We start from the raw sequence: 12500 nt of genomic DNA on the forward strand, positions 1-12500 counted from the left end.
ATTTTCGACTTCAAGAGGGCTGACTTCACTGACTTGACTTGGCTTTCGATATACCCATTGCTACGAGGGTAATGGGGGGAGCTTGTAATGTGCTTAAAACTGAGGTCGCGAGCGAATTCTTCAAAGGCCTGGCCGGCAAAATGTGGTCCGTTGTCAGATCTTACTACCACGGGATGCCTTGCTCGCTGAAGAGCTGCCTCATTATTTTGACCACTGTGTTCTGCTGTTGCTTTGCCCACTCGGTATAATTCTAACAAAGGGGTACCTTGAGTAATAATCAGCAACCACGAGATATTCGGAGCCATCAAGAGTAAAGAGATCAGCGCCAATGGTGTGCCATGCCCTGAGGGTACCTCTGAGGTGATTAGGGTTCCTTTTGCTGACTATTCTGGAGCTCTTCACATGTACCGCATGTTTTTGTGGTTTCTTCTATGTCCTTGTACAAGCCCCTCCAGTAGATTGACGTTCTAGAGCTCAGCTTGGTTCTGTCGGTTCCTTGGTGTGGCGTGTGTAGTTTTGTCAAAATCTCTTTCTGCAGCGTGACGGGAACGATCATACGATGTGCTTTCATGACCCTCTGCGGTGGAAAGCTCGTCCCGGTAGGGCCCTCCGTGGATCATTTCTTTCAGTGCATTGAGCTCTGCGTCCAAACTGCTCTGTTCTTTGATCTTCTGAAACATGCTGTTACTAAACTGAAGAAAGATCTCGTGTATTTGGACGTTCATGCCGGGGATAGGGTCTTGTCTCTCTGGTGATAATCTTGACAAGGCATTAGCGATTTCCATGTCTTTGCCTGGTTCATGGAAGCATCAACTTGAAGAATAGTTTCTTTCATTGGATCGAGGTATGTCAGAGTCATCTCGTTGCTGATAGAGTCTTTGATTTTATTAAAAGACTCTTGTCGCGCTGCGCACCATTTAAAACAGTTGTCCTCCTTCAGACGCTTACGGAGTGGGGCTGTCAGTGTACTCATGATCAGGTTTGGGATAAATGGGCCCATGTAGTTTGCTAGCACTAGGAAGGTTTGCAGTTCCTGGCGGTTTGTAGGATAAGATATCTGCTTCAAAGCAGACCTTGCCTGGGTATGGCTGGACACCATTTTGGCCACAAATTACTCCATAGAATTTGATCTTGTCTTGCTTCGTGCAGCACTTGTCAGGGTTTAGCGTAAGCTCGGTATCTATGCAGCGCTTTAGCATCGTGTGCATGTTGCGGTCGTGTTCCTCTGTGGTCTTTCCGGAAACTACAATGTCGTCTGCAATCCCTACGACGCCTTCGCATCCTTCGAATGTTTGGTCTATCTTAGTCTGGAAGACATTTTGAGACATTCTGAGCCCAAAGGGCATGCGCTTGAATCTGTATCTACCAAATGGGGAATTGAATGTAGTCAGGTAACTAGATTCTTCATGCAAGCCCACGTTCCAGTACCCGCACTTTGCATCTACTATAGAAAATACTTTATCATCAGCTAACTTTGGTAGGATTTCTTCTATGGTGGGAGTGACATGACGTTCTCTCTGAATGGCTGCGTTGAGGTCTTTGGGATCCAGGCAGAGCCTTAACCTCCCGTTCTGCTTGCTGTGGTAAACAAGTCTGTTGACCCATTGTGTAGGTTCGCCTTTTTTGATCTTTGCTATGATGTCATTGTTAACCATCTCATCTAGTTCTCTTTTGATGTCGTCTTTGAGGCTGATTGGCACACGCCTTGGGGGGTGGACAACTGCAGGGATATCAGGGTCAGGCTTCCGGCTTATTCCAAAGAGTGAAATCGTTGTCTTCGGGTTTTTGATCTGCAGACGTCAGCGAAGTGGTTTGGCTTTTTGCAGTACAGACATGTCTGACCACGTGCTGGGCATGTAAAGGTCCTTCCAACGTAACAACGTAAGACTTAAAACTAGTTTACGAAAGAGAAAGACAAAATGTTTACACACGAAAAAAAGAAGGAAAACAAAAAAATATATATTATTATTTTGGGAGCTCAAAGCATGTTACTTCTCGGATCGACCCTCTGATGTGGCCAACTGTCATCAAATCATTGCATATAAGCACAAATTGATAGTTTGTCGCCGAAAACTGAAAGTGGGTATTTGCAACGAAAGTGAGTATTTGCTACAAAATATGTTTTTGCGAATAAATGGAAAAAAGTCAAATAAATCGAATTAATCGAAAACGGATGCAATTCCTCTTTCAAAGCGCAAACCCTATGCGCAAAAATTGCTTTATAAACGACTAAAAAATAATTTTTATGAAAGAAAAACATTTCCGAACCTTCTAAAAAAATTTTGAACTTTAAGGTCGAGTTTACTTCATACCTCAAGACGCGATATTTTTCAGAAATTCACCTCGCAAAGAGTAAAAAATATTTCAGATTGACGAGGTCTTTGGTAGCAATTATCTTTTCTTAAAAGACCTTTAGAATCTGCTAAAATCAAGATTTTATTTATTATTTTTGTGGCGTGTACCTAAGATTGAGTATTTCCTACGTTAGTTATGAAAGAGGTGCGTTATTAACTTCACAATAAAGCACATTATCGCAAATTCAGCTTTGCTGCGACAAAGAAAGTAGAAATATTAGCTACTTATCGATTAAAACCATTTTTAAGTCTTTTTGCATGATTAAAATTTGCGATGGCAAATGAGTAGCAATTACTCAGTCATGAATCTAAAGAGAGAGAGAGAGAGAGAGAGAGAGAATTACAAAGGAGATCACAGCTCTATACACCCCTTCATACCGTCATCCCCGAAAGCGAAGGCTTCCGAGTGCTCAATTATCTTTTTCGATCAAAGTACCGTTAAACGTAATTTTGCCAGGCTGAACTACTGTAGCTCAAAGACTCAGCCATTTTCCCATAACGGTGTTTTCAATATAACTCACGAAAAGGTTGGGTAGGTGGCATGGCTTCCATTTTGGTTCTCATTGCAGCAGATAGGAACTATAAAAAAACTATTTATCAATTCAGTCAGCTTTTTTTGTTCCACCCAGCTTCAAAAGACACCTCAGAAATCTCCGAAAAATCATTAGCTTTTTTCGAAATACATTGTATAACCTGTAAACTGTGCAAAAACAGTGAACCAGAGAGAAAACCAACAGATTGAGTCATTCCTCGAAATGTGGGAAGAAATGACAAAGACGCGTCGAAACCAATTTCACGCCATTTCAATATTCCTAATCATGACTATTTGTGGCCTATTACTACATCAAGGTAACATAAAAAGCCTAAAAAATCTAAAGCAAACATTTATTTTTTAACAAGGCAACTTAACTCCATACGGTTTTGATGAACGCTTTTCATTATATCAATCGATCCGTGTAATCATATCGCCATAGGTTCACCCATTGAATTGCAAAGTTCCTCCCTCCGTCTCCTACATTCAACACAAATAATTCCTTAATTCGCTCTAATGACGAGCTAACGCTCGGAATGTCTGATTACAAATGTTCTTTATCAAGTCGACAAAACCAAATTTCCGTGTTTCACTCCACACCGTCGACACAGCACCGTTCCTTTAGAGAAACGTTTCATGACTCTAAACGTTTCATGAAACGTTTCATGAGAAACGTTTCCTACTCTAACTCCGGAAAAATGTTTTTGAAGTAGTTCTCTAAGTCTTTTTACTTTAGTAAAAATTGCTTCTTGTACGGAGGGTGGGGTATTTGACGCTTTGTAAGGCCCTAACCGATAGAGCATTTGACAGTGTAAACTGTCAACATAAGGGGGGATTTGACCACTTTTTTATGGTATAAGTCAAATGGCCCGGGATTTCCCGGGGGACGGGTATGGGCGCTCTTGGAATTGACTAATACAAGTGCATGCACAAAAAAAATCTAAGAGAGACAAATTCAATGATAAAATGCAATGGTCGATTTGGAGAGGTGAAAAACACAATACAGTGGTGATGCACTAAATTATTCGCACACAGAGTCACGTAAAAAGCTTCTACATACATCTGGAAATGGCGCTGTGTTTAGAAAAGGTCAAAGGCATGCTTACTTTTGTAAGTGATCAGAGTCTATGATTTTCCATGAATGTTTGAGCAAAACGTGGCTACTCTTTCGCTGTAAAGTTTTTAATTAAAATTGCGCTTGTAATAGAGCGGTTGTCAGACTGTGGTGGTAGTTGTCAAGTTGTAGATGTAGTAGGGGTTAGAAGGTGAAAACAAGAAGAAGGATCAAAGATCTTTTGAGTCTTTCATAGGAAAAACGAAGCCTGGGTCATGAAAAGGGTGTAAATAGTGTTTCGTTGAAAAAAAAAAAAAAAGGACAGTAATGAAATTACTGTATTACGCAGTAACAGATAGATAGACTGACAAAGAGGGAGTGTCGCTCAAAATTCTGCCTATGTTATCATCGCAAGTCATTAAAAAGGTAAGTATACAATCAATCACGGTCCAGGAATGTTACTAGTCTTACAAGTAGCAACTCAGGAGATTTATAAGGTCGCAAGCATACTTACATCTGATAACATTGATACTGAAGCCATGCTTCTTCGGGGAAGGGTAACCAACTGCAAAAGCGTGACACTCATACCTTCCCAGGGATCCGAATTGACTGTCATCTTCCTCGGTAACATTTTTAATGAACATTGTAACAAAAAGCTTCTTCAATTGCTTTCCACCTGCAAAAACACGTTCGTATGCAAATTGCAGCAAAGTATTGAATTTTCTTCGTCGGAAATGATTAGGGTTACCGCCGTGCAAATGGATCTCGGTTTCCCCCAACGTGGACCGCGACAGAATCCTCGATCACACTTAAATTTCGTCGGTTCAGTTCTTTAATTCCCTCATCTACTATATGCTGTTTTGACCCGAGAATTTCGCTTTTCTCAACTCACTAAAACTTAGCAGAATTATGATGAGGCTTCTCGGTAATGTAAAGTAAGCTATCGTATCTGATTTGCGCTAGTGCAGTAGAACTTCCGTTTGGGCGCCAAAATGAAGTCGCAAAGGACCTGGCGACGAATTAGTCTATTTATATAAAAAAAACGTAACGTATTTAAATATTCGCAGCGAAATTCTACTTACAATTCTGTTGGGCAATCCATACTTCATAACACGTCTCTTTACATTGTGGGTGTGTCGATCGGTTGATTGTATGCAAGGCGAATATTTAAATACGTTACGTTTTTTTATATAAATAGACTAATTCGTCGCCAGGTCCTTTGCGACTTCATTTTGGCGCCCAAACGGAAGCAGAAGGCGCTAAGTAAGTACTCGAATCATAAACCACTTCCATTCAAGTCATTCAAGGGATCCTCCGAGAATCCTTGCTGATCTTCACTAAACTGTCTTTTGTATTGTTTATGCTCGATTACGAATGCAAATCCTTTGAAGTACTTTTTTGGTATCTGCGAATGTACCAATGCTCTTGGGGCTCTTTGGAAAGTTAATCTAATAAGAGTTACGAACCTTGTTCTGTCATTTCTATTTGGCTTGTAAACTTTAAATTATCACTCTGTTTTAGTGTTGTGTACTCCGCATATTGGTTTTTCCTCACGAAGTCTATTCTTTTTGGAGTTTTTGTCCCCGTAGAGTCAAACGCCACACAGGTAACTTTGGCAGATGTGAACTCAATCGGGTATATGTTATCAGGCCATGGCGGAACGATCCCAAACTTGTCCTTAGCTGAAACGAGAAAGCAATTGTAATATTTACGTTAGGTCTATTATTTAAGTACCAAGAAATCGGTCCATGGTTATTACTTTGGAAAGCACCAACAGAAGACAAGTGCGGTAAGGGACTGTGCACTAATTATCAGGAGGGGGGGGGGCCCTAAAACCAGAGGGGGGGGCCTTAAGTTAAAATAATGGAAAGGAGGGGGGTGGGGCTCTACATTAGATTTCTCAAGTAAGTTGATGGGGGGGGGGGGGGGGTCTTAATTAAATTTCACAAATTCAAGAACGAATAAATAAACATTTTCCAAATAGACAGATGCCACGCCTTTGACTATCCATAATGTCTAAATATTGCATCAACATAAACACATGCTTTAACTTATTTAGAATGTCAACATATGATAGATTGAAACAATCTCTCACGCACAGAAGTCACAAACCACGTTGTGAGCTTTGCCAATAAAACATTTGGCATTTAAGAGGTCCCGCAGACATGCCAGGTCTCTTGTTGATTTAAACAGCGAGAGGGTTTCTAGGTCTACAGTTTCTAGCTGAGGAATGCCACATACTTCTGTTTCATAGTTGTCATCAATGGGTTCACCTCCCAAAGACCGAAAAATTATACAGGTTCGGGTCCTACGGCTTTCTGAGGCAGCAATCCTCTTCTTCTCCCTTTTTTTCTTCTGTTCCTTCTTTTTTCTTGATTTGGATGCTTTAGATTTGGCACCAATAGGAAATGTCGCTTTATATTTAGCCATCACCCTATCCAGGTCTTCTACAAGATGCAGAACGTTAAACCGACTTGAGACTTTATTGAATGACGTTGTTCAGCATTAAAATTGTGTAAACAGCTGAGGCCAGTCTTCAGTGTTTTTCCAACTTGGTTACGACAGCATTAAGCTTGTCCTGGATATCATTTGCCTCTTGTTTGCAACGTCTGATGTTGCTGTCATCATGGGGAGCTGGCTTATAATCCTCTCGGAGAAACCTTCCTGCACAAGCAGGGTTGTCGGATAAAAGATATTGGTATCTGTTCTCAAGTTTTTCAATATCTAAAGGTACGGGTTAGAGAGGGGGGGGGGGGGGGGGCACATCAAATTTTTGGGAGAACGTGAAGGGGGGGGGGGGGTCACAGCTAATCTTGACGCTGCTGGAGGGGGGGACCTATCTAATTTTTCCTTTGGTGTATCTCATTTTAGGCCCCCCCCCCCCCCCACTTCCTGATAATTATTGCACAGTCCCTAAGATAGGCTTACTGCGCAACTGAGATCAACCGTAGGTTCCCTTTCCTTCATGTTTCCCTGGTGAACCAATGGGTATTTCCTGATTAAGTACTGTACATATTCATCGTCTATAAAGACTCAGAAATTTAGAAAGGAAAACAGAGCAAGAGCAGCAAAAGTTTGTTATCTACTACGCGCATTGACAAGCGTCTGTTAAAGTGCACCTAACCCCAAAATATTTTTTTCGCTAAAATGAATCTATGCAACTGTTTGAAAAGCATTGCGGCCATTTTTTTATTTTTCTAACAAATCCTGGCATTTTATAGGCCTCGAAAGTTGCGAAAATCCAAGCATCTTTTGTTCACGACCGAGTCAGAAGGGGAGTGGGTCTATTCCTGATTTGACGTCACAAACTGATTTACATTGCATTAACTCTTTGTAAAAATGCATGCAAAGTAGATTGTGACGTCAAACCAGGAATAGACCCACTCCCCTTCTGACTCGGTCGTGAACAAAAGATGCTTGGATTTTCGCAACTTTCGAGGCCTATAAAATGCCAGGATTTGTTAGAAAAATGAAAAAATGGCCGCAATGCGCTTCGAACAGTTGCAAAGATTCATTTTAGCAAAAAAAATATTTTGGGGTTAGGTGCACTTTAAAGTCACGTTGTTACAATGGATACACTGACGTACTTCCGTAGCGCGTAATGATCAATTATTCATTCACCACTTCAGTTATCGATTTCTTTAATATATATTTACTCATTAATTTTATACTGTTTAATATATTATAATAGTTAATATATGATATTTATTACGAATCAGCTACAAAACTCGAAGCAAAGAATTTAAACCTTCCCTTTGCCGTAATTTAGGCTCATAACCTAAAATAGAACAACACTTCACAAATATTGTTGGTCAGGCCGAAGTTAACTTTTTAAGTACAGCCGTGCCCAAGCATTGTTGTTTGGGGAAGAGGGACCTACAAAAATAAGATTTACATCTTTGTTTACAACGCTTTTTGAAAATTGGTAAGGAAGTTAAAAATCTCAGTCACAAAACTCTGTTCTCAGTTTCAGGATTTGTTGTTTCGTCAGTTTCCGTGGAAGTACTTTGAAATTCTTAGCATTGATACTAAGTCATCACTCGTGGTCTTATCGTTCGTTGACATTAATGTAGTAAATAAACTATATATAAGGGCACCGCATCTCCGTAACCATTTCTGTAAAAACATGTAATGTAATTGTAATATTACAGTGGAACCCCGTTAATACGACGACCATTAAGTTTCTTCCCGATTGAGCCCTTTGTGGAGTCAAGGGAACTCCTTTGTCGGTGGCAGCAAGAGATAAAAGACGAGTACAGATTCATGAATAAACTTCGAGGGAAAAAAAAAACAAGGAGGAGGTCGAACAAAAGGAAGAAGAAAAAAGGCACTCCAGCTCGACCTGTGGGGAGGTCGGTTGTTCAGTTACGTTAATTGAAAGGAACTTCACTGAACATATTGTATAAATAATACTTAGTTAAAATAGCTGAGAAATAGAGCACTTTCATAAAAGCGACCACCTTCACATTCTTTAGACCTACTGCTGTCATTTTGAAACAATGTCATTTTTTTTAATTTGCTCGTCGCAACGACGCCAGAAAGGCTTATCAGCATTAAAACAGAAGAACTATTTTATTTGGTCGCTATTTAAGAAAGAGGTCTCACGCTACTGTTCTACAGGGATGCCGTGCGGGAGTCTGTCGTGACCATCCTTTCCATAAACTGCGGCTTTTCATATAACCTTTTACTGTTTTAAAGGAAGGACCGTTCACTTTTGCCACTGATTTTCGTTGTTTTCATAAAATAAGACAATGAAAGCCACTAGCTTTCTTAAAGAATTCAGTTAAATTAAGGCCATTGGAAATTTTCAACCACCGTCAATTCCACAAATAGAACCAAAGCTGAGATGAATGAATTTGTATCGAGCTAGGCAAACTTGTAATAATTTTGGAATAAAAACGCATTTTTGTGACCGATGCTACCTCCTGCCTAAGCCGTTGTTAGATATCTTGATTTATAAAGCGGTAAATTGAAAAGAGTGGAAAAACATTAATGGTAAAATTACACATTTTTGGGTGCATGGATTAAGTAAGCCACCAGCTCCTAGATCTCATGAACTAGAAAGGAAAAAAGTTATCGAAAATGCTGGCTTTTTTTTCGATGAGCATGAAAACTCAAGATGCTTGGACAAAAAAGGTTTGAATCACACATGTTAAAACTTAACGGGTTTAATTTGCCCTTGCGAAGTTCTTAAATTCACTGGCTACGCAATCATCCTGCTATATTTGACGGCGCCCATAGGTGATTGTTTGGAACATCAAAAACAAGCGAGAAAAAAAGGCAACAACAATTATTCTAATTAATTACTGGGTTTCCTCATGGCAAACCCAGTCGAGGTCTGCGTTTAGTTTGTTTGTTTGTTTTCTTCTTTTTTTTTTTTTTTCAGTTTTTTTTTTTTTTTTTCCGTGTCGGTAAAAGTCTTGCCTGTCACTCCCCTGGTAAGTGGTGTCTTTGTGGATAGAGCCTTCTGCGAGTATTTTCTTAGGATCGAGAGGGTAGTGGAAATGCGTAGATTTCTCTGGTGGACAAAGTAGAATCATTAACTTAGCCTGCAATGGCGTCGAAAGTCATGTAACGCGAATGGCGTTTTAGTGGATCCTTAAACAAAATATACCCTTATGGAGCTCAATAATAGAAAGTCAGTTGGATAAAATAGGCAGGAATCTCAAAAGCGACGAGCACTGGACTTCGACAACAATCTATCGCCCGTCGAGACGAAATCAAAGTGAGCTGCATTTACCTGAAGTACATGGTAATTTGACACGATTGAGTTTCTTGTCTTCACGCACGCAATGAAATAGGAAGAGGTTTTCGCCTCCAAGAGCAAATATGTTGTTTGTTTCAATAAATATTTCGCTGGAAAAGGATTCTGTGGTATTTTCTGCCTTTGTGAATTATAATATCATGTTGTGTAGTGAATTTTCGAGCTTAAGGTTCAAATGTGATATGGGAGAAGTTTTTTAGTAAGCACGAAGTGTTCACAGGCCTGTTGGAAGCGTGCTTGAGTTTCAACAAAATGAGCCCCAAAATCAATGAAAACTTGTGACGCAGATGAATAATAAAGTAGCTGCTATTTCCAAAATGATGGAATTACCTGGTGATAAATAACGTCGTGCGCGTCTTGGAGAGTAAATTTTGACTTTGCATAAACAAGAGTTGGGCGATTGTGATCTTTGTTTTGACTTGACAGAAAAAGAAACTTACAAAAACCCGCTTTCTTGCCATCATTTGACACAGATGCTTCACTGTTTGGCGAGTAAACATGCCGCGGTAACTTAATCACGGCGCCCGCTGAATTCCGGCCATGTCACTTTCGATTTTGCAATTTACTTGAACGTAGCAAAAATCTCCCAAAATGTTTGTCGCTGATCGTAACTTTTTATATTCTATATTCACGGTTCAAAATTAATGTTGTTTTCATGTCGTAAATATTTTATTCTCGATCGACCGTCTGGGAAACTTCCTTCTGCTCTTTCTGAAAACTGTGTTTCAATAGTTATTTGCTTTTTCATCAGTATTTGTTTTGCATAAAGCAAGCTAACAGAATCTGTACCTTGCTGAGTTCGCATTTGTTAGCGTTAATAGTATTTTTGGTCAGATGTTTCTGTTTTTTATGAGGGGTTTATTGTTTTGGTCTTCTATCCTAACACTAACCCCGCGAAACAGGGATTGACTTCAATGAAGTTTAGTATTACAAAGCTTTCAGATGCTCAGAGGGCACACTTGTGGTGAAAAGAAGTTGTGAGGGAACTTGAAAATTACCAACATGTCAGCCCAGAAGCCAATGTTTCTCGCTTCTCTTTTATTTGTTATTCTTCAGAGACTGGAATGCTGTATTTCAATACCACACAATTCAGTGCCTTCTGATTTTCTGTAGCACGTACCACAGGCAACCAGTGTATGCTTCACAGAAGCATCTAGTTATACATTGAATTTGTGTGTCTGTGAAAGTCGTGTCCGATGTGAAGTTCGTCATGTAGTTTCCTTCGGCACTGTGCACCATCAATAGAGACTCCGATGTCTTCTCACAGTCCACGCTTTTTGGGACTCAAAGGAAAGCATATATTGAATTAAACATACCTTGGGCATTTTGTACTCGATAAATCGTCACAAACAGCAGTAGGTTCCCAAAGAAAAGAGCCATCTTATCTCAAGTTGAAGTATCCGTTTGCATCAACAATTATTTTGTTTTAACGATGTAACGAGCTCACACGATCAACAAACAAACGTCATAGAAAAGACAAGAAAAGATGAAAATGGAGATTAAGTAATGTAAATACGGTGTAGATGAGTTGGGGCCGGCGAGCGGGAAAGGAATCTAATTGAAGACAAGCGGAACGTCTAACTCCTACAAATGATTGGCATGTCCGTCAAAGCTTGCAAAACGAGCAAATTTCACGTGACGTCATCATTTTCTAAAATCCAAAACTAAAGAGCCACGAAAGTTTTTATCCTCATCAGGCATAAGAGGCGGTAAATTTGTATCCATTTGCAATTTTAAAGCTCAATAGCGTGCTTCGTTTGGAAACCAGAGCATTTTGAATTTCTGAGTTATAGCGGTGAGTGACACGAGGCGACAATCGAGTTTATTGAGAAATATATATTTATCTCATGGTTTTGAGCCCTTTTAGAATTTAAAGCATTAGAAAAAGTGTTTAGGTAAATAGCTGTCTGTTCAGGACAGATGATCACTCGCCTAGATAGCTAAAGTAAGTAACAGATGTTGACACTATTTTCCGGCCGCCATATTGGTGCACCACAGATGTGCACCAACATGGCGTTTTCATACTGGGCTCTGTAAATTTCCGCGAAACATTTCGACGAATATCCGAAGTTTGGGGAAACGCACAGACCTAAAGCTTGGAGAAGTGTCTTCTTCATTTATCTTCTACAACATCACGAATTCTTGACTTTTTCCACTGGATGGATTTCGATTTATTTTTTTATTGCGTGACAGTGAAAACGATCTATTGGCTTTATTTGAAATAGTTGATTGCAAGATTAAAACAGTTTCACGAGTTTACAGTCAACTCTCTCTAAGACGGACACCATCGGGACCGGCCTCAGCTGTCCGTCTTAGAGAGGTGTCCGGCTTATAGAGAGTCGACGTAACATGACCACTGGAATTTTGAGATAATAATGCTGAACCTGTGCACAGTGAATACGCGTCTGTTTAAAGTTTGTTTTTAAGTTATTTAGTTGAACGAAACCTACCTGTTTTAGATTACAATACAATTCGGTTGTCACCTCCAAGTTATTTTTTGAATGGGACAATGACTGATTACTGGGTTGCCTACTGGCAAACCCAGTCGTAAAGTGGAAGCCATTTGTTCGGTGTTATTTTTTTTTTTCTTCCATGTCGGCAAAAGTCTTGCCTGTCACTCCCCTGCTAAGTGGTATCTTTGTGCATAGAACGATATAGAGCCTTCTGCTCGCATTTTCTTAGGATAGAGAGGGTAGTGGAAATGCGTAGATTTCTCTGGTGGACACAGTAGAATGATAAACTTAACCGGCAATGGCGTCGAAAGTCATGTAGCGCGAATGGCGTTTTAGTGGATCT

General features: G+C 40.0%; 1 protein-coding gene across 2 annotated transcripts in view; it reads right to left on the reverse strand.

The window, feature by feature from the left end:
• Window positions 1-11208, reverse strand: part of LOC137992546 (uncharacterized) — a 31725-nt gene extending 20517 nt beyond the window's left edge. Inside the window, exons 1-3 of one of the 2 annotated variants that reach the window (XM_068837923.1) lie at window positions 11021-11203; window positions 5407-5622; window positions 4455-4616 (exon numbers count right to left, since the gene is read on the reverse strand). In XM_068837923.1, the coding sequence (XP_068694024.1) occupies window positions 4455-4616; window positions 5407-5622; window positions 11021-11084 (442 nt within the window). In that variant the 5' untranslated portion in view covers window positions 11085-11203. Of the gene's footprint in view, window positions 1-4454; window positions 4617-5406; window positions 5623-11020 lie in introns of both variants that reach the window. The other variant, XM_068837924.1, reaches the window with a different exon arrangement.
• Window positions 11209-12500: the final 1292 nt, after the last annotated feature.

This window comes from Montipora foliosa, chromosome 2 (assembly GCF_036669935.1).
Source record: "Montipora foliosa isolate CH-2021 chromosome 2, ASM3666993v2, whole genome shotgun sequence".
NCBI lineage: Eukaryota > Metazoa > Cnidaria > Anthozoa > Scleractinia > Acroporidae > Montipora > Montipora foliosa.